The sequence below is a fragment of the Trachemys scripta genome, chromosome 9 (genome assembly GCF_013100865.1).
Source record: "Trachemys scripta elegans isolate TJP31775 chromosome 9, CAS_Tse_1.0, whole genome shotgun sequence".
In the NCBI taxonomy this organism is placed as follows: domain Eukaryota; kingdom Metazoa; phylum Chordata; order Testudines; family Emydidae; genus Trachemys; species Trachemys scripta.
Window position 1 is genome coordinate 88,151,788 of NC_048306.1, and position 20,405 is coordinate 88,172,192.

Here is a 20,405-nt window from a genome sequence, read left to right on the forward strand (position 1 = left end):
CCCCCCCCCCCGCCCCTGGTGCTTGCAGAGTAGGGGAAGCTGCCACTACTGCGCAATGTGCTTCTCCTAGCCTACAGCACCTTCGGCCTCCTTGCCTGCCTCATCTCCAGTGCCACTGGGCTGTGCCTGTGTAGGGTAAGGCAGGGGCACCTCCCAACTATAGTAGCGTACTGTATGTACAGTATGTCTGTAAACACACAGCATGTGCACACTACTCCCCCCTCCCCAGCGTAGTATTAAATTGCTTATTTAAAATTGTTTAAAATGTATATGCCATTTGTCTGGCAAAAAAACCACACTCCTGCCGCGCGCCCCCCCCATTTACATTACTTCTTATGGGGAAATTGGATTCGCTTAACATCATTTCACTTAGTCGCATTTTTCAGGAACATAACTATGTTGAGGAGTTACTGTACTGTGCATAGAAATTAACCACACATGCAAATCAGATGTGATTACCCACTGACTTTTTTGCCCTCATTGATTATGTCAGAAAGGCATGATTGTTTACATTCTGTCAGCAGCCCATATCTGTGGTCTGCCAGCCTACAAAGGGCTCTGCTGCTCTCCATATACAGTGTGGAACTGTTAATTTGTCATAATTACCAAGGAAATAAATTGCACAGTACTCATGAAAATTGTCACATAATTTTTATTAAAGCTGTATTTTATATTGTTTACACCAGGGGTTCTCAACTTTTTTCTTTTTGAGCCTCTCCGTCCCCCACCCCAACATGCTATTAAAAACTCCTGGGCCCACTGGGGTTGGGGTGGCCTCCGGGTTTTAGTTGCTGGGCTGGAGGAAAAGGGGGCCAAGGGCTTCTGCTCTGTGGTGGGACTCTAGGCTTCAGCTGTGGGGCAGCGGGGCTCTGGGCTTCTGCCCCACGGACCCCTGAAACTGGCTCATGGACCCCAAGAGGGCTGCGGCTTTCTGGTTGAGAAGCGCTGGTTTACGCCACACTGCATCAGGCTGGAGTCAAGGTTTGAAAATATTTACTGGAGCTGCACTCTGAACAGTCTGGCTGATTATACCAGTATAGACTTAAACTGAAAAAAAGCCAGTCTTATTCCAGAATAACTTAAACTGCTTCTGAAAGGACATAATTTAAACCAGAAAAGGCACACTGTTTTATACCAGAGTAAGTGTGTCTACTCAAGCAGTTATACTGGCATAACTTCAGTGGTTTAAATGTACACCCTACTTTGTACCAGTATAACTTTTCTGGGTAGACAAGTCCTCAGACTTGGGCCACGTTGTGCTAAGTACCATAGATTGTTCCTGTCATGAAGAGTTTAAGGTCTAAACAAGGCAGAAAAAGGGTAGCAGAAGGTGATGGCTTAAAAATTTCATGTTAAATCATTAATATATAGAAACCACCCACTTACTTCCACAATTTGTTTGTGGTTGCAGTGCTATTAGTTGCTGGTCATTTTAATAAAAATACTTGGCTTCTCTGGGATTGCAGGTAGAGCTTTGTTACAATACCACCACTGTTTCCTACCCCAGCTCTTCACTATCAATGGCTCATGTAATTTTTTCTTACATATTTTTCCTGCTACTCCCCTTTCTCCTGAAACACACTTTTTTTTGTTCCTCCTTCTGTGTTCCTGTTCTTTGCTTCACTGCTTTATGCTTTTCCCCCCCCCCCAAGCTGCTTCCAATAGTTGGAGCTGGTTTCCCACCTATCTGATAAGTTACCCATTTCAGATACCTTCTTAGAACCCACTTACTTCATGAATCCTTCATTTGCTGGCCTCCTGCCCAGTTATTACTGGAACTGTTAATGTCTTGTTTCGTCTGTCAGTAGTAGCTCAAAAAGTAGGGGCGATGATTTCTTCTGTCTTGTCAATTGCCATGTACATCTACAGACTATATGAACATTTCATATCTTGTTACACATTTGTTGCAGAAAGAATTTATAGATTTTATTTCACTATAATATGCATTCATGAAACAAACAAGCTTCTTAATGTACTGCTTACCTAACCTTAACAGAGTGGTTTTGATTTTTGTTTTTTCTCTTCCTAGCTATAAATTGTAGAGTTTCCCTCTTCTCAATCCAGCTTCTGTTGGTACTGATTACTTGCATGTATAGCTAAAGTCTGTCTTGTTCTGTTAAGTGATTGGTGTTTTAATGATGTAGCATGCATGTTTGAATGATATAGCATGGCGCGATACATCTTAATCTTTCAAAAGTAGATGATTATTCTTTCAGTTTTCAAACAGGTAATAAAAATCATTTTGACGCCCAGGTTCTAAATTGCAGAAAATAAACTGGAGTGCTTATTAATTCTGTTTTAATGGCTTACAAAGGCCAAATTATTTCCCTAGCACTGGTGTATTCATGTTACACACGGATTAAAACAGATAAGAGTACAAGAAAGCACTTTAGTATGATCAACTTTTTTGGGAGACTTCTTTGGCATTGGCAAACAAAAAGCAGTAGAGTTCAGGAAATGAACATCTCTGTAGTCCTGCATACAACATTGTAGTTTCTGAGTTTGAATAATTTTGTTAAACTTATTTCTCATTCAGGGACATCATGATAACCTATTTTGAGCCTTCCATCTCGTTTGAAGGACTGTGTAATAAGGTTCGAGACCTGTGCTTCTTTGACAATGAACAGCTCTTCACTATGAAATGGATTGATGAAGAAGGTAAAGTGACATCAAGTAGTTTTGTCTTGTGGAAATTTAGATCTCCATCCTTCTCCTCCTACATAAATTAAGAAGGTGTAACTGAGTTCAGAAGACAACCAGTCATCCCTTTCCTCTGTAAACTTATTTTCTTAATGAAAGTATTTATTTAAAAAACATCCATTATGGTGGCATCTGGATTCTATACTAAATAATTGGTTCCAAACAAAAAACATAATAACCTTAAATTCATAGCCAACACTAGGATCAAATATTGCAGAACCTACCCACCCTCCCTTCCTCCGACCCTAGTCTTAAACTATGGAAATGGTCTTAAGCATTTTATCCACAATGTCAATGTAACATTCAAATCTTGTTGAAGTCAAAGAAGAGACACCCCCCGCCCCATTGTTTTCTGTGAGCTGTCTATCAGACCCTTTGACTCAAAACCTTATTTCTTCAGGGGAGAAGAGTGGTGCTGTAGAATGAAGGAACAGTAGTAACAGTTCAGCGCACAAATCTTTCTGAGGAGCAGACTTGTAGAGCAGTAATATACCTCTACCATTATACTGATGTGGAAACTTTGTTATGAGTGCTGCTTCCATGCTAGGGACGGATACTAGTGACTATGACTACAAATAATTTTCTCTTTTTTTAAAGAGAAACGGACTCTGTGCACAAATATCTACAGCTGTATGTACAAACAAGATAGATGATATTTCCATTTTGAAGAGAGGGCCTGAAAAACCTTCCCCTTCTCCCCCTCCCCCACCCAAAAATGTGCAAAGGGAATAGTTTAACGTCTGCATATAAGGAATTTACTTAGAACTTAATTTTTGTACTCAATCTGAATTATAATATTGGTATTTTCTGCCAACGGTCTTTATCCCTATCCTAAGTTAGAGAAGGGTGAAAAATTGGGCTTATTAATGGTGCTGTGGTTAGGTTGAAATCTTTTAGTTTCATATGTTATGTACTTTAGTACATATAAGGTGGGATTTTTCAAAAGCGTTCAGCATTGGCCTGACCACTGACTTCACTGGGAGCAAAGTTCGTCCAATGCTGATTGCTTTTGAAAATCTCATCCATGTGTACTAAGTGTAGCTCTTCAGTATACATTGTTTGCCTGCCTGCCTGCCAAAGAGAATCCTTAGTCATGTTAGTTTTCCTAGAAACTTGTAATTTAGTTTATTGCACAAAAATTCCTTTCCCAAAGCTTTTTAAAAAAACCTTCAATACAGCTTATTTATACTAGTATGTAAACTGACAGCTTATAATGCACATGCTTTTACTTTCAATTATGTTAGACTAAATTATTCATGCTTGTTGGGAATAGAATACAGGCAATATGGTGTTTAATAAGCAGTGAAACTATGGCTTAAAACTGCCTGTTGAGTAAACAGTTTTATTGGAGTCACACACACTTATGCGATTTTTTTCCTTTTGTTGTTTGTTACTAGATCTAATTTTTTTAGCTCTTGTAAAATAAAAAGCTTGATGCATTGTAACTTCTATTTTTTTTTTACACAGGAAGCTAGACCTACCTTAGTTGCTAAATGAGGAATTCAAAATTTCTAAAGGGTTTATGAATGCATACTGTTATACAATTCATTACTTCCAACTTTCTTTGAATGCATACAAAACAGCAAATGTTGACGTTACTCCTGAAAGGATACTTGCTGCTTATTCCCTGTAAAATCCATCTCCTTTTTTTTGTTTTTTTTTTCTCCCTTCATGGCTTTGTTCATATGTGCTCTTATGAGATTTCCTCTACTTATTTAATAGCACTTAATTGAATAATCTGCCATGATTCTTAGTGTTGGGAGCACACAGCTGAAATCTGTAGGTCATGTCAGAGCGAGCATAATTTTTTTCAGAAAAATTTACTCACTGTTAATGCTCTATTAGTCTCTAGACCTTGGGTGTATACGAGTGGATGGGTGACCTATTTATGTTGTGGTGCAATAAGTCATTATGCCCTTTCGTGAATGAACATTTTTATTGTTCCCTTTAGAGTTTAAAGGAAAGACTGTGTGTGAATGTGGTGGAGAGGACAGCACGTTGTATTTCCTTGGCACCTAGAGAAAGCTTAGTACAGGTTCCTAGAATGAAACCTCTATCTCAAGCATTATAGGCATTAAATCTCCTTAGAGATATTTAATAGCATCTGCCCATTCTGTTTTTGTATTTTTGAAACCTGTGCCACAGTTCTCTGTTCCTGTTTGGTGGTAGAAAAACTGGTTTGGTTGATGTTGCAACACCATTGAATAAAAATAGTTGCTCCTTTTTAAGCCTCTGGAGCACATGCATTTATGCAGAGAGTGGGTAGTTCCATGTCCCACAGAGGAACTAATTTCTCACATTGAATGTAGTGAGACGTGACAAAATCTGGCTTTAAAGAGCCTATAAATTATTTTAGTCTTCACGGATCATAGCTTGCAGGAAAGAGGAAGTTTAAGCTCTCTGTTTTAACACTTGCTGCCAAAACATTTTAGTAGGTGATCACTAACAACAAAAATTGCAAAGGGTAGGGACATTAAATGCCATATCAGTGATAAAATATAGTCAAATCCACATTTTCTGTAGGTAAGTGTAAGGCAAAAAATGGTCAGGTCAGTTATGTCTTGCAGTGAATGATTTATGCCCTTTCTGTTCTCTTACAATAGCTAATGAGTCCCTGTACAATTGTGTTAACATTTGTATTACTGATTTGCCTATGATATTGCATTCTCATACATTTGAAGAAACTAGTCATGTTAGTAATATGAAGTTTATATAGCTTTTCTAAACTTCAAAGCGTTTTAAAAATGTTAACTGATCTTCACAATGTTCTTGAGAGTTAGATCAATATTGTCCAAATTTCTCAAATGTGGAATCTGAGAGAGAGAGCGCCTGTAACTTGCCTATAGTTCAGAAACAAATCTGTCAGAACCAAGACCAGAACTCAGGAGCTCCTGGCTCGGAGTCCTGTACTTGGCCTATCTAACTTGATTTCTCCCATAGTGTTAGGCCTTAGTTATAAGAGAGTTTCAATAGTTTAACTTAAAATGTTGGATTAGTCACACTTGTGCAAACCTCTATGTGGGCTCTTATTTCTTTAAGAGAAAGCTAAATCAGAATAAGCCATCTCTGTACATAAATAAGAGTGTGCACACAGATATTTGCACCAGGGTAAGTAATCTATCACTTTTAGTTAAACCAGTGAAACTTTACCATGTAGACAAGGCCTTAGATTGGTTCTAAGTGCTGGTATGTGATGATTTTTCCTTTTCAAAGATTTAGAAAAGGCTGCCTTTATTAAGAATAAACCTCATTCAGCTGTGATTCATGCTGCAAAAGTTAGGGCAAATAGTCCCTTGTGGGCAAAGGGAGGGTGAACAACTACACATTTATCATCCTTCAGATTTTGGGTTTAAGACTATCATTCATTTTATATCTTCATCCAGGTTAATCTGAGGAAAGTACTAGAGTATTAGCAGCCTGTTTTTTTTTACTTTAAGATTTTGTGTCTGATAGAAAGGATGGAGAAAATATAAAGGCAAAGTGAACCCAGTTTTAACATTGTGCATTTATGAAATATTAGCATGTGTGTAATCTTGAGCAAAATCTTATTAATCTTGTGGTGAAATAGTACATACTCAAGCTTGTGAACCCCCAAACCACTCAATATTTGAGAGCTTTAGTGTGCCTGCCTCTTACTGGGCATCCCTGATTCTGATGGAAGTTGGAAATAGTTCAATCTGGGGGAGGAAAAAGACACCAATTTGTTGAAGAATGATCTAGAGATAGCAGATAGCCTTCCTATGGGATTCATAGCTCCCTTGAAAGTTAATGCTGTGCTACAGATACAATAATCTTTTCTAGCATCGTAGACACCAGATGTATGTGCAAGAACTACATGATGTTTAAGAAAGAAACTCAGGGTTTGTCTACACAGTGCCAGTACTGTTTGAAATATGACCATATCAGTGCGCACTAGGGAACTTTTAGTGCACACCAGCAGGGCCCATATGTACAGTTAGTGCATGACACACTAGTGCACACTGAAGTTTATATCCCAGTTGGTACACACTAATGCACAGTGTAGACAAGCTCTCAGATCTGTAGCTCACATTTAGTCCTACCCAGTCTGAATGGGTGTGATGACAGGTCATGTGTGTACAGACTTGTAAGTCAAAATAATTACTGTGAAAATAGGTCTTAAATTCTTATTTATCCTGGAGGGAGTTCAGATGCTGTGTCTGGAATATGAGTCTTTCAGAATGACTGAAATATTAATATTAGAGGCTAATATTAATCTGGATACTAGCATAAATATTCCTAGTATTACTGTGATTTGAAATTAAGTGTCGTTAGTCTTGGGAAGACTCCATAACAGTGCTGTATTCTAAAATTGAATTGATCCTTTTTTTAGGAGACCCATGCACAGTTTCTTCTCAGCTGGAGTTAGAGGAAGCCTTTCGGTTGTATGAACTAAACAAGGATTCAGAGCTTCTAATTCATGGTAGGATAGAACTTTGTCTTTCTCTTTACAGGCATGGGCCAGTACATATTCTTTTCTATATACGGTGGTATTTTATGGCCTCTCTCATAATCTGAATACTGAGGATCCTTCTCTATTTTGCACTTTTCTCCATCTCAAACATCAAAGCCTCATATGGCATTCAATGGCCTTGTGGCAAAAAACTGCCCCAAACTCCCATTGTAGTATGTCGGCACTTCCTTAACTGAGGGATACATACTTCCATTTTTGTGTATTTAATGTAGTACAATGAGAAGATGGAGGGTCTGATCATCACTACTGCTTACCTGTTTATATTAACAGGAGACTGAGATGTATATCATGCAACGTCCTAACATATGTTTCCTGTTCAGTGCTTTAGAGGAGGGGTTGTATTATTAGGAAAAACAAATTTCACTTAGCTCCATTCGCAATCCCAAACTAGCTTTTTGTAAACTTTAAATTCTTCAGAAAGTGATAGGTCACACAAGAAATGGTGTTACTATGTGCCACAGAGTATTTGGCCCCTGCTTCAATGAAAGGTGAGACAGCCCCAAAGTTCAATGCCAGTCTGCTTGGAAGGAGGGGAAAATATCTTCACAGTCCTGGATTTGGGAATCTGTTTATTTCTGTGCACATGAGCAAGAATCATAACTTCTAACTCCAGTCATACTTGGTTATTACTGTTGTCCTAATTACTGTTTCTATTTTCTGTTTTGTTTTTCAAGATTCCTAAAATGATGGATCTTTCTATCATTCTAGGACAGAATTCCTAATGCTAATCATCTTCACTATGTGACGGCATGGGGGGGGGGGGAATTCCATGTACTCAATGTAGTATCTGGCATTCACTTCTGAGAGTGTCTATAGGACAAGAAGTAATGGGCTTAATCTGCAGCAAGGGAGATTTTGGTTAGCTATTAGGAAATTGCAAACTGTAAGTGTAGTTTAAGCTCTGGAATAGGCTTCTGGGGAGGTTGTGGAATCCCCATCATTAACGGTTTTTAAGGATCTTTCAGGGATGGTCTAGATTTAATTAGTCCTGCCTGAATGCAAACAGATGGACTTCTCAGGATCCCTTCTAGTTTCCACTTAGTTCAAATAGATTACCCAAGTCTTTGCATACATGGTGACATACTGTAATACAGTGGCTCTCAACCTTTCCAGACTACTTACCTTTCCAGCGCACACTTACTGAAAAATTGCTTACTTTCTCATTTTTATCATATACTTATAAAATCAATTGGCATATAAATATTGTACTTACATTTCAGTATATAGAGCAGTATAAACAAGTTATCTGTATGAAATTTTAGTTTGTACTGACTTTGCTAGTGCTTGTTATGTAGCCTGTTGTAAAACTAGGCAAATATCTAGATGAGATGGCGTACCCCCCAGGAGTACACTTATCCCCGGTTGAGAACCACTGCTGTAATATGCTTTCCCTTCTACCTTGACTTCACTTCAGTTGCGACAGGCTGAAGTGATTAAACTAGCACCATGTCTAACTCTGCTCAGTGGTCTACACTAGTGCTTCCTCTGTTACTATTTCCAGTGGAGAGTCCCAGGTGCTCGGCAAACTGAGAAAAGTACTAGTGTAGGCAATACCATAAATGCCTGGTTATTAAAACACCATAACGTGGGGTATTTATGGTTGAGGTTCCCAAACGCGGGTCCGTCGCCTCTGGGTGGTCTGTAGAGAGCTGGCTGGTTACATGGTGCTGGCTTCTCAGTTTCTGTTGCTCAGTTACCTTATTTGACATATAAAAAATACACTAAACAATTTCCTAATGTTACTTTGCCATGTAGGCAACTGCTGTAGCTGCCACATGGACACTACAACTAAAAATGAGTTGAGAAGTAGCCATCAAAATCTGTTACAATGTAGTTCTTCTTATAGAAAAAGTTTGGAAAGTCTGATCTATAGATCTGGTAGCAATACAGCCTCTTCTGATGAGTACTTGAAGCCAGTTTTTGTGTCCATGATAATACCAGATGAACAAACTTGCATTAATCATTCATGTTCTTGTGAGGGAGGTATCCCCCATTTTACATGAGGAAATGACGCCAGAATGGTGGTTACTTGCCAAAGGTCACAGAAGAAGTCAGGATAGTCTCAGAGTGTGGAAGTTCCTGGCTCCAATTCTTTGCTTAAGTCTAGTCTCTAGCATAGCAAGAGGTCTGCAGTGGACTAATTCAGTACCGGGTGGCTTACGGAATGCAGGAGACCTCTCGGGCAGTTGTTTAAAAGAGCCTTCTTCAAGGAACCTCATTGGCTGTACACCATGGATCTTACATTGACCTTGACATCTACTTTCTTCCCAGATGATGCAAGTACTTTTTGTAACTGTTGTATATCTTGAAAATGTATCTTTATATCTGAAGTAAAAGATTAATCTGGAGCATTACTGTTTACCTTACAGTGTTCCCTTGTGTACCAGAAAGGCCTGGCATGCCTTGTCCAGGGGAAGATAGTAAGTAGGCATTTTTGTAAAAGAAATACTTTCTGTAAATGGTCATTGCATGGATATCCAATAACACAAGCTGAACCGATTAAAATAGTAGCTTTTTGTTTTTGCTCTTGAAAAGCTTTGATCTAGAACCTATCTAAGAAATTGAAACTGAAATGTGGCTATTACTCTTCTCGACAGGCTGTCCGGTTTTCCCCAAGGGTGAATAGCCATGATGACTAACAGTGCTGTCCAATTAGCTTTGCCCTTATTAGCTGAAATGGCCAAAAATCAAACTACCTTTCAGGCACCTTTCAGGCCCTCTCCCATTGCTGTCTTTCCATGGACTCTGAAATTGTATATGGTGCTGAAAATGCTTTACAATTCAATGAAATGGTGGAAGAGGGAGTTACTGGTACCTCTTAAATTATACTCTTGGGAATTCCTAGTCATGCCAATTGAAATTACTATTTCTATTAAGATTGGATTTGCCCAGATAACTTTTGAATGGATTATGCAGCTCGGGGTAGCAGGGGCTTTCCTTCCCCATGCTCCCCAATATATTTGATTTTACAATGGTTTGCATTCAGCCGTTGCTCTTAAATTAAGCTTGCAAACCTGCCCATTAATCCTTGGATGTGGTCCCACCAGGTCAGGCTTGTCATGTTCATAAGGCAGTGTGAGGAATCTTGCAGTGTTGCTATGGTGACATACCTCTTCTCTGACACCACAGAAAGCAAGTCTCCCAGAGATTGGGACTTTCCCACACATTCCTACACAGGTTACAGAAAACTAGGAGTTTCCTGTATTTTTGCAGTTAGCTTCCTGTGCTGGGAAACTCTCTTGAGAACCAATTCAAACCTTTACAACAGAAGTAAACCCACTTGACACAAGTTGCGTGTTTTCATCCAGCATGAACTTGTTCAAATTTTTGTGCTGGAAGGCACATTGAGTTAATATTCAACAGAGGGTCCTGTGGCACCTTTAAGACTAACAGAAGTATTGGAGCATAAGCTTTCGTGGGTGAATGCCCACTTCATCAGACGCAAGTGTTGCTTTTTACAGATTCAGACTAACACAGCTACCCCTCTGATACTTGAGTTAATATTGTAGGTCTTGGACTCAAAGTTGTGCTGTGTTTTGTCACTCCTGGATAAGCATTTACTTCATTTGTAACCACTCATGCCTCTTTGTATTGCTTGCTCCATACCATGACAACTTTCTTTTACATGTCTGCTTCTCTTGGACAGCTACCATTTTGCTGGTTGAATATTTGTGGTCCTCGTCAGCAGTAATGAAGTGTCATGTTTTTGTCTTCCTGGGTACAGCAGTGGTTGTCAATTTAGACTCAATTCAGCTGCTGCTCTTGAAATTTGAGGTCGTTACCCAACTGTTGCTAACTAGTTAGTTCTCTACTAGCCCTTAAGAAAAGCCTCAGCTTTAACTTGGGTGCTTAGAGCTATAAAAAGGCATGCTATTGGTACAAATTTTGTATAGAAAAGTAGCTATATTTTTAGCTATCAAGATATCAACACTACATTTGTTAGCATGGTATCTGAGTCCCTGATAAATTGAAACACATTTAAAATTATTTGATTTGCTTGACTATATACATGGAGAGTAAGTGTGACACCAGTCAGTTTTTTAAAAACTGGCATTGCCAAACCATAAGTGGGTTTGAAAAACAACTTAAGATGCAGTTCTGTGTGGTTCAGTGTTAATCCATTGAGTTCCTAATGTGGTACTGCCAGTGCAAAATGCATTGTGTGTTGGCAGCTGTGGGCCTAAAGTATCAGGGGATTATAGTGCGGCAAAGCAAGTGTAAATCAAGGCAATCCTCTTTATTCTTTCAATTTAAATAAAATAGTTGCTTTTTTATTCAAATATTTGTAATACCTGGACAATCTCCCTTCTCTTGCTCAGTCTTGAAGGCTTTTAGACAATAGCAATTATTTGTAATTACCATCAATGTTTGGGGGTTTTGATTGGTGGGGGCAGCACTCACCTCAATGAAGAGGTTTTAGAGTCTCAAACTGTAGTTTCTGTTCATGGCAAGACATTCCCATTGACATCAAATTCTGCTGGAGTGGAAAATTACAGGATTGGGCCCTTTATTTGTAAATTAGTGTGTATAAAATCCCTATGAATATGGTGTAATGTTCACACTTGCATGGATATAATTGTATTTTACTTATCTTAGAATCCATTTATCGTCGTGGTGCCCGGCGGTGGCGGAAGCTCTATTGTGCAAATGGTCATACTTTCCAAGCTAAGCGATTTAACAGGGTAAGACTTTCCGTGGGTAGTTGAATGCAATGTTTAGTTGTACTATTACTGCCTCCAAAGATTAAAATGTAGATTGTCTAGAGAAAATGGACTTTGCCCTCAGTATATCAAATAAGGTGGTTCCATTTATATAAGTTCTGATAACCAGAATGTATACTGAAGTAACTCAAGTTTACATGTCTAGCTTCAACACCTCTCCTTTGTCTATAGTAGAAGTAGTTTTTTTAACGTAATCTATAGCATTTGGTCTTTTGATAACCCTGTGCTTTCAGTAAAATTTGCCACTTGGGCTATTTAAATGTTACGCACTTAAATAGGTAAATTATAACCCAAATTCACTGATTATTTTTTTTTAATCCAAAGCACACCAAAAGAACTACTTCTTATATCAACAGTACATAACACTGATATTATTTTTAATTTTGTTTGCAGAGGTTAGATGCCAGCACTGATTTTAAATGGCTGTGAGCTGGCAGAGCACTCTGGGTACTGAGCTCCCAATAGGCATTGTCAGTGTTTTGAGCTCTAGGAACAAACAAGTTTGAGTCACTTGTGTTACAGGGAGTTCTCTTTTTATGGTTTCCCAATAAGAACTGAGGTGTTCAGCCAGCCTCCATATGCTGAAGTAGGAGCAATCAGAAGTAACAAGCATGTATTTGTCATATTAACTGTAAGAAATTAAGTACTTTTTCGGTACTTTTTTCAGATTTGTTTAAAACATTTAACAGGGTGTAAGAGAATCTGCAATGTGTAATGAGTAGTATTTGTATAATACAGGTCCATACACAATATATCTTCTCCACTGGACTCATTAAAAACATGGAATTTCTCTCCAACTCTCTCCTTGACCCTCTCCAAATCTGGTTTCTGCTCTTCATTCCACTGAAGCAGCTCTTTCCAAAGTCTCTTGAGTGACCTCTAACTAGCCTCCTCTATGGTGGTTTGTCTCCAGTTGATTTGTTAGCGTCATTTTGTGGACTGCCCAAAGCTCAGTCTTTGAGGCCCTCCTACAAACACCTCTAAGTGTACTGAAACTGCTGCTTTATGTTAATAGTTTTATTGCTACCTTGTGCTCCTCCTCTATTATATCCATTTTACTCCTGGGAGAATTCTTCACCAAAAAAAAACACCTCTGTGCACGATATTTTAAAATTCTGCATATTTTGTTTGTCAAAATAACACAATATAATTATGCTAGTGACCAGTATTTTTGAAATAAATTACCAAAATAATTGAAAACAAGTATGTCTGTAATAATACAGACGACAAAAATTCAGGAAATGTTTTTTGACTGTTTTCTTACTAGGCATATTAATACAGAACTTTGAGTAGTAATTCATTTAAACTGCAATACAGAAATGTATTTCCTGCACCCCTCAAAAGCAGTGCAAAGGGAGTCAAGGATAATGAGGGCTCCGGCTTGGGGTGTGGTCTCTGGGGTGGGGCCGGAGATGAGGGGTTCAGGGTGTAGGAGGGGGCTAGGGGTTGGGGCCAAGTGGTTTGGAGTGTGGGAGAGGGCTCCAGGCTAGGGTCCTGATTAGGGTTTGTGTTCTACTGCAGAAGTTCTCAACCTTTTTGTTAGTCCCCCCTCTTCTCCCCGCCCCCCACATGCTATAAAAACGCCACTTCCCATCTGTGTCGCAACTATTTTTTTTCGGCTTATAAATGCCAGCGCCGGTGTTAGGGGGTAGCAAGCAGGGCAATTGTCCGGAGCCCCATGCCACAGGGGCCCCCATGAAGCTACATGGCTTAGGCTTCAGCCCTGGGTGCAGGACTCAGGGCCCCGGGCTTCAGCCCCATGCAGTGGGGCTTAGGCTTTCTGTCCTGGGCCCCAGCAAGTCTAATGCTGGCCCTGCTTGGCAGACCCCCTGAAATCTGCTCGTGTCTCCCCCCTCCCCCCCCACGGGGGCCTGGACTTTTGGTTGAGAACCACTGTTCTACTGTAATATAAACAATGAAAATGCAGCTGGTTGCTTTCCTGTTTTTAGTGTTGATTTTTAATCTGAATTTTGTTGATTTTGTCCTCTTAGCGAGCTCATTGTGCCATCTGCACTGACCGAATTTGGGGTCTGGGGCGTCAGGGATATAAATGTATCAACTGTAAACTCCTTGTTCACAAGAAGTGCCACAAACTTGTCAACATTGAATGTGGCCGCCACGCACTACAACCAGTAAGTGAAATTGTTATCTAGTAACTATTCTGAAACAAAACTTTATAGCATAGTGGAATGGTAACGAGGGCAATGGTCCCCAAACTCTGCAATGCTGAGGACCTCAGTGGCAATTGGACAGGAGCCTGATACCAGCACCCAACTTGCATATCTATATATCAAAAATAAATGTACATCCCTGCCTGTTGCTTGTATCTGTATCTTAATTGATGCTATTTACTACTTGTATAATGCTCTACATCTTCAAAATGCCATGGGGGATGGGGGGAGAAGGCGGGAAATGGTTCCTCCCATATCACTGAGTGGGGAAAGCATAGCTCCCATTTTACAGATGGGAAATTCTGAGGCACAGACGTTGCAGTTTGGCCAAAGCCACACAGCGAGTCAACTATGCTTAGCCCATTATATCATGATATCTAGGATTACCTGTCAGACATCATCAAAATATTTCAGATCAGTTTGTCTTCACCCTGCTATTAAAAAGGAGACAACTAAAGCCACATCTTAAGAATTTAATAGGCTGTATTTTGGGCATCCCTGAACTAGTCAAATGACTAGTAAGGCCATTTGAACTTTTCTTTCTTTCCCATTCCCACTGCTGTATTTTTCTCTACTAAAGTGGGTTGCTATTTCAGTATATGTCTGATGTATGAATACATCTAGATCTATGTAGAATAGGTCCCAAGTAGTTGCCGCCGCCTTGCTTTTCTGATGTACATTTTTTTGTAGTGAGGATAATTAACCATTCAAACAATTTACCAAGATTCATTGTAGATTCATCACTGGCCATTTTTTAAATCAAGATTGGATCTTTTTTTCTAAAAGATATGGTATTGGAATTATTTTGAGGATGTTCTATGGCCTTCGTATAAAGAGAGCAGACTATCACAATGGTCCCTTTTGGCCATGGAATCTATGAATCTGTGATAGCTATTTGAATTATGCCAGTATGGATGGTGTTTAGTCTAACTTTAACATAACCTAGTTAAAATTTAAATCAGATAAAGATCGTATATGGTAGTCTAGTTTTTAAAGTAAAATGTGAAAGGAATAGGAACTGGAGTCCCCTGGTTAAACTTGGCTCTGTCTGAATCTCAGACTTGAAGGGACAAGTGCCTCTGCTCTTCCATGTTCAGTCATAACAATATAGTTAATTGTTACAAACTGTAATAGGCAAGAAATGAACCATTACTGTGAACATTTTGTAGGAGCCTGTAATACCTATGGATCAGTCATCAGGGCACCCAGATAACATAGAACCAGGTAAGATGAATACATGTGTTTATATAAAGTTTCTGCAATTTTAAGTACTTTAAACTGAATTAATATATTATTTCAGAGTTGGTTGATTTGTTAAAAAATGTAAAACATTTCATGTGAACAAACAGAATAATTTTATGTAGTGTTGTTGTGGCCATGTTGGTCCCAAGGTATTAGAGACACAAGGTAGATGAGGCAATATTTTGTATTGGACTAACTTCTGTTGCTGAGAGACAAGCTTTTCGAGCTACACAGAGTTCTTCCTCAGGTATGGGAAAGGTACTTAGGGATTGTCTTCATGTATAGCAGCACAGCTACACCAGTGGACCTGCGCCACTGTAGCACTTAAGTGAAGATGCTACTATGTCTACAGGAGAGTTTCTCCCATCAGTGTAGTTAATCCATTTCCCTGAAGGTGGTAGCTATGTCGACAGGAGAAGCTCCCCCGTCAACATATACAACCTACCCCCCTGTGTAGACTGTGCTAACTACATTGCACAGGGGTGTGGATTTTTAACACCCCTGAGCGAAGTAGTTATATCGATCTAGGTCTGTAATGTAGACCTGGCCGTAGAATGTCACGACTAAATACAAGATCAAACAGATAGTGTAGCATAAGTAGTTAGAATATGTGCTAAGGGACCTTTGAAGGTGAAGTGGCCTATTAACACCCCTGTAGTCATAGGACAAAAAGGAGGGTTAACTGGTTAAAGGTTGTTGTAAGAAGCCATAAATCTGCTGTCTGAAGACCATACTTCTTTTTAAAATGTCTAGCAAAGTTATGAATTTAAGCTCCCAGGCTTGTCTTTTGAAAGTGTTGTGCAGGCTTTCCATTCAGGATGAGGACTGAAAGGTCAGATAGAGTGATCAATTATTATGCATAAGGCTGCAAGTTTGTCACGGAGGTAAATTGATACAAGTCTGTCTTAATTTAGCCTAAAACTAGATGCAAGATGTATCTCCGGGCTAGGGTCCTGATTGGGTGATGTGGTGTTTTTTGTCTTATCATTTCTTGTGATAGTTCATTTGAGATCGCAGTGATTGTTTGGCTTCACCCAAATAGTTGTTGTTATGGCATTTAGTTCACTGGATGAGGTGTGCCATGTTGTGATAGGCATGTGTAGGACCCATGGATCTTGAAAGGTGTGTTGGGGGTAGTGTTGATTATTGAAGCAGTGGAGATGTCTGCAGGTTTTGCATCTGTTCTGGCAGGGCCTGGTGCAACTTTGAGTTGGTGTGCCCTGGTCTGTGGGGAGCTTGCTTCTGATGAGGTTGGGGCATTGTTTGAAGGCCAGAAGAGGAAGTTCAGGAAAGATTTTTATTTATTTTTATTTTTTTTTCAGGATGGGATTCCCATCATATATGGGTGTTAGCTGTTTGATTTCCCCATATGGGTTCAAGTGTGGGGTAGAAGGTGACAACTAGGGGTGTGCATTTGGAGGGGTTTTTATTTCTAAATTGAAGCAGGTTGTCTTGGGGGTATTTCAGTGGAGTGTCTTTGTTTGGTAAAGGTGATTTTGAGTGTATTAAGGTGTATTCCCTGGACTTTCTCCTCAAAGCATATTCTGTGGTATCTGAGTGCCTGGGTGTAGATAACAGATTTTTTGGTGTTTGGGTTGGTTACTGGATCTCTGAAGGTAGCTGTCTGTATGGTTCCATTGTTGAAGCTCATTGTGTTGTCCAAGGACTTGATGCTAGCGTGGGAGTGTTCCAGAGAGAATTTAATGGGTGTGGGGGGGGGTGGTTGAAGTTGTGGTGGAAATTTGAGGGAGTTTGTCATCTGTCCAGAGCACAAAAATATCATCCATGTATCTCAGGTGTCTCATTGGTTTCATGGTACATTTGTGTGGGGTATCATAGCTTGTAGTTTGATACTTGATGGGGACCCCATTTTGAAAAGCTATTAGGAAAACATCCCTATTTTTAAGCCTGTTTATTTACATGCTTGTGCACCGATGTTTGTATTACACCTTAATCGCCTATCCTGCTGTTTAAATCAAAAGTTAAAGATAGAGAACAAATATTTCCCAATGTTTTAGATTTGCTCTTCTCTGTAAATAGGGTAGCTCTTCAAAAGAATGTGGTGGTTGTGGTTTGATTTGTACAAAAACAGAGAATAAAGTTAACTAGTAGTTAGCATCATGGCAATGTCTTTTATACAGAAATCAAGTTGGAGGGGTAGCTAAGTAGGAATAGTAATCTTCACTTTCAAACTTGGATCTAGTCACTGTTCTTACCATTAAAACCAAAATTTACCAGACACTGTCTCTTTTTTTTTTTTTCTCTTTATCATTCTCTGTCTGCAGAAATCACAGTTTGTATCATCTGGGCTGATCTCATGCAGTCATACATTTTAGAGGTTTAAATTTTTAACTTGCAGTCTTGTATTAATTATGAATGGGAGTTTCTCAAACAATGTGGGGGTGAAATAGTATCCAAAGCTTTTTAGTTGGTAAACCAACTTTTAAATCAATATACTTTTTTTTTTTTCTTGGAATATTTGCTGAAATCTTTTCTGCTACACTGTAATCCTCTCTAGTTTTTTAAACTCCCATGCACAAAAATAGAGAATATCTGTCCTTCATTTAATAGGGTGAACACCATTTTTTTTTTTTTGCTTGTTCTTTTAGTGATTCCATATAATCCTTCTAGCCATGAGAGCTTGGACCATGTTGGTGAAGAAAAAGAGGTAACGTGTTTTAGAGCAGTATACCTAACTATTCAAAAGTCTGGAAATCTTAGCAGTTTTAAATGATACTGAAACTTAGCACATAGGTCACTATGTACAGATTACCTAAATTAACTCCTGTACAAACTCAGGTTAGTCCATTTGTGAGACACACAGTTTGTGATCAGACACAGAATTCAATATGCAGTTAAAACTTTAATATGAAACTGACAGGAGAGAGTAAGCATTTTAAAGTACAAAGCTGTTCTTAAAAAAGGGGGCGGGATAATTATTAATTACTACTGCAGCACAGTAAATGAAGTATTTGAACCCCCAGTATCCTTAAAAAAAAAAAAAAAAAAAAAAATCTGCAGTTACCAATATATTATAATATTGGCAAGGTTGCTCACTTGCGTTTAAAAATCTTTATTTATAGGCGATGAGTATTAGAGAAAGTGGCAAACCTTCTTCCAGTCTGGGCCTTCAAGATTTTGATCTGCTCCGAGTTATAGGAAGAGGTAGTTATGCTAAAGTACTACTGGTTCGATTAAAGAAAACGGAACGCATTTATGCAATGAAGGTTGTGAAAAAAGAACTTGTCAATGATGATGAGGTAAGCAATGTTTCTACCAATGGACTAAATAATTCTTCCTTTAGAAAGAACTTGCACATAGTACCCATAAGACCTAGATTTGAAACCTTACTGTAATCGCACTATATATTATGCATAAGGCTGCAAGTTTGTCATGGAGGTAAATTGATACAAGTCTGTCTTAATTTAGCCTAAAACTAGATGCAAGATGTAAACATTTCAGTGTGTCTGACTGCATTTCTTACGGGGGGGGATAGCTCAGTGGTTTTGAGGATTGGCCTGCTAAACCCAGTGTTGTGAGTTCAATCCTTGAGGGGGCCACTTAGGGATCTGGGGCAAAATCAGTACTTGGTCCTGCTAGTGAAGGCAGGGGGCTGGACTCGATGACCTTTCAAGGTCCCTTCCAGTTCTAGGAGATAGGATATCTCCATTAATGTATTTATTGGTGAAATACTATTTAACTGTATCAAAGACGACATAGTTTTCTAAGCTTGGGATGTTTTTATAAATAGGATATTGATTGGGTACAGACGGAAAAACACGTCTTTGAACAGGCTTCAAATCATCCTTTCCTTGTTGGCCTACACTCTTGCTTCCAGACAGAAAGCAGGTAAGATCAGAAACGAACAGAACTGTCTATTTGTCACACTTCTTCGTGACATTTTTTCATATTGGTAGGTATCCCAAAGGGCTATTCAAATATTGAATGCAGAATAATTACTAAAAACTATAGCAACATCTGTGGTGATTTGTAAACAAAAGGATTCTGAGAAGAAGGGAATTAGAAGGCGGCGTGCTTGGTGAAGAAGGAAACTGTCCTAAGCACAGGAGACAGTATGATAGAAGAAAAAGCACAATATAGGAAAAAAGTAGTAGAAGCATAGAGGATGAGAGGGGGTATGAAGAAATGAGAATAGATGTAATAGGGGATGAGGTTACATGAGGCCTCGATGAGGGAAAGGAGCCTGAATATGGTGCAGTTAAATAGGAAATGAATGAAGGAATTCAAAAAGGAGTGGTGAGGTGGCAGGAGAGATTACTTTAGTAGTGGTATTTGATAGCTTGGATATGAGAGAGAAGGTTAAAATAATAAAGGCAAAAGATGGCTTAAGCAGCAAGGATAGTGAGGAAACTGCATTTTGTTTATATTGTATTAGAGGGACCTTGTGGGAGACTGGATATATGGGTGGAGAGTAGTCAAATACAACACTGGATAACTGAAGGATAGTTGGGTTGTCAGTGATTAGAATCAGGAGGAAACAAGTTCAGCTTTGAAGTTTGTGATAATCTTTGAGATGTCTGAGGCAATGAGAGGCACAGTTGGACTAAGTGGTGGGATTGGGTGTAGAGAGGTAGATTTGGGAACCATTCACATAATTGGTGGGAGTGGGTAGTTCAGACAGAGCATTGGTTGTTCACTAGTAGAATTCTTGGCCCAAAAGGAATTATTTTGGGAAAGTTCTACAGGAGGTCAGATTAGATGCTCACAATGGTCCCTTCTGGCCCCAGAATCTGAATAATTGTTTTTGTATAACACTTATAAATGTTGTTGTTAAAGAAACTTAGAAGCCCTGGTGGTTTGGGAGCATGGGAAGAGTTAATTACCTTCCTTTAATAATAAAAAGCCCCAGGACAAATTTTGTTGAATATTCATTGTTTGACTATTGAGAGAGGCCCTGAAATATGGAGACCTGAACATAAGATGATGGAATGGGAGTAACCCATTCCAATCCATATTATGAGAGATGGAAGGAGAGTCTTTGCTAGACCCTGTCAGTTCTACTCTTCAGAAGATATCAAGCTACAAGGACTCTGAGGGTAAAAAGGAAGATCAAACGTA

General features: G+C 39.1%; 1 protein-coding gene across 1 annotated transcript in view; it reads left to right on the top strand.

The window, feature by feature from the left end:
* The window catches only part of PRKCI (protein kinase C iota), a 59,156-nt gene that overhangs the window by 21,030 nt on the left and 17,721 nt on the right, over window positions 1-20,405 (top strand). Inside the window, exons 2-10 of the mRNA XM_034781514.1 lie at window positions 2,537-2,658; window positions 7,052-7,141; window positions 9,562-9,612; window positions 11,789-11,874; window positions 13,905-14,045; window positions 15,254-15,308; window positions 17,936-17,994; window positions 18,410-18,586; window positions 19,078-19,175. Of these exons, the coding sequence (XP_034637405.1) occupies window positions 2,537-2,658; window positions 7,052-7,141; window positions 9,562-9,612; window positions 11,789-11,874; window positions 13,905-14,045; window positions 15,254-15,308; window positions 17,936-17,994; window positions 18,410-18,586; window positions 19,078-19,175 (879 nt within the window). The remainder of the gene's footprint in view (window positions 1-2,536; window positions 2,659-7,051; window positions 7,142-9,561; window positions 9,613-11,788; window positions 11,875-13,904; window positions 14,046-15,253; window positions 15,309-17,935; window positions 17,995-18,409; window positions 18,587-19,077; window positions 19,176-20,405) is intronic.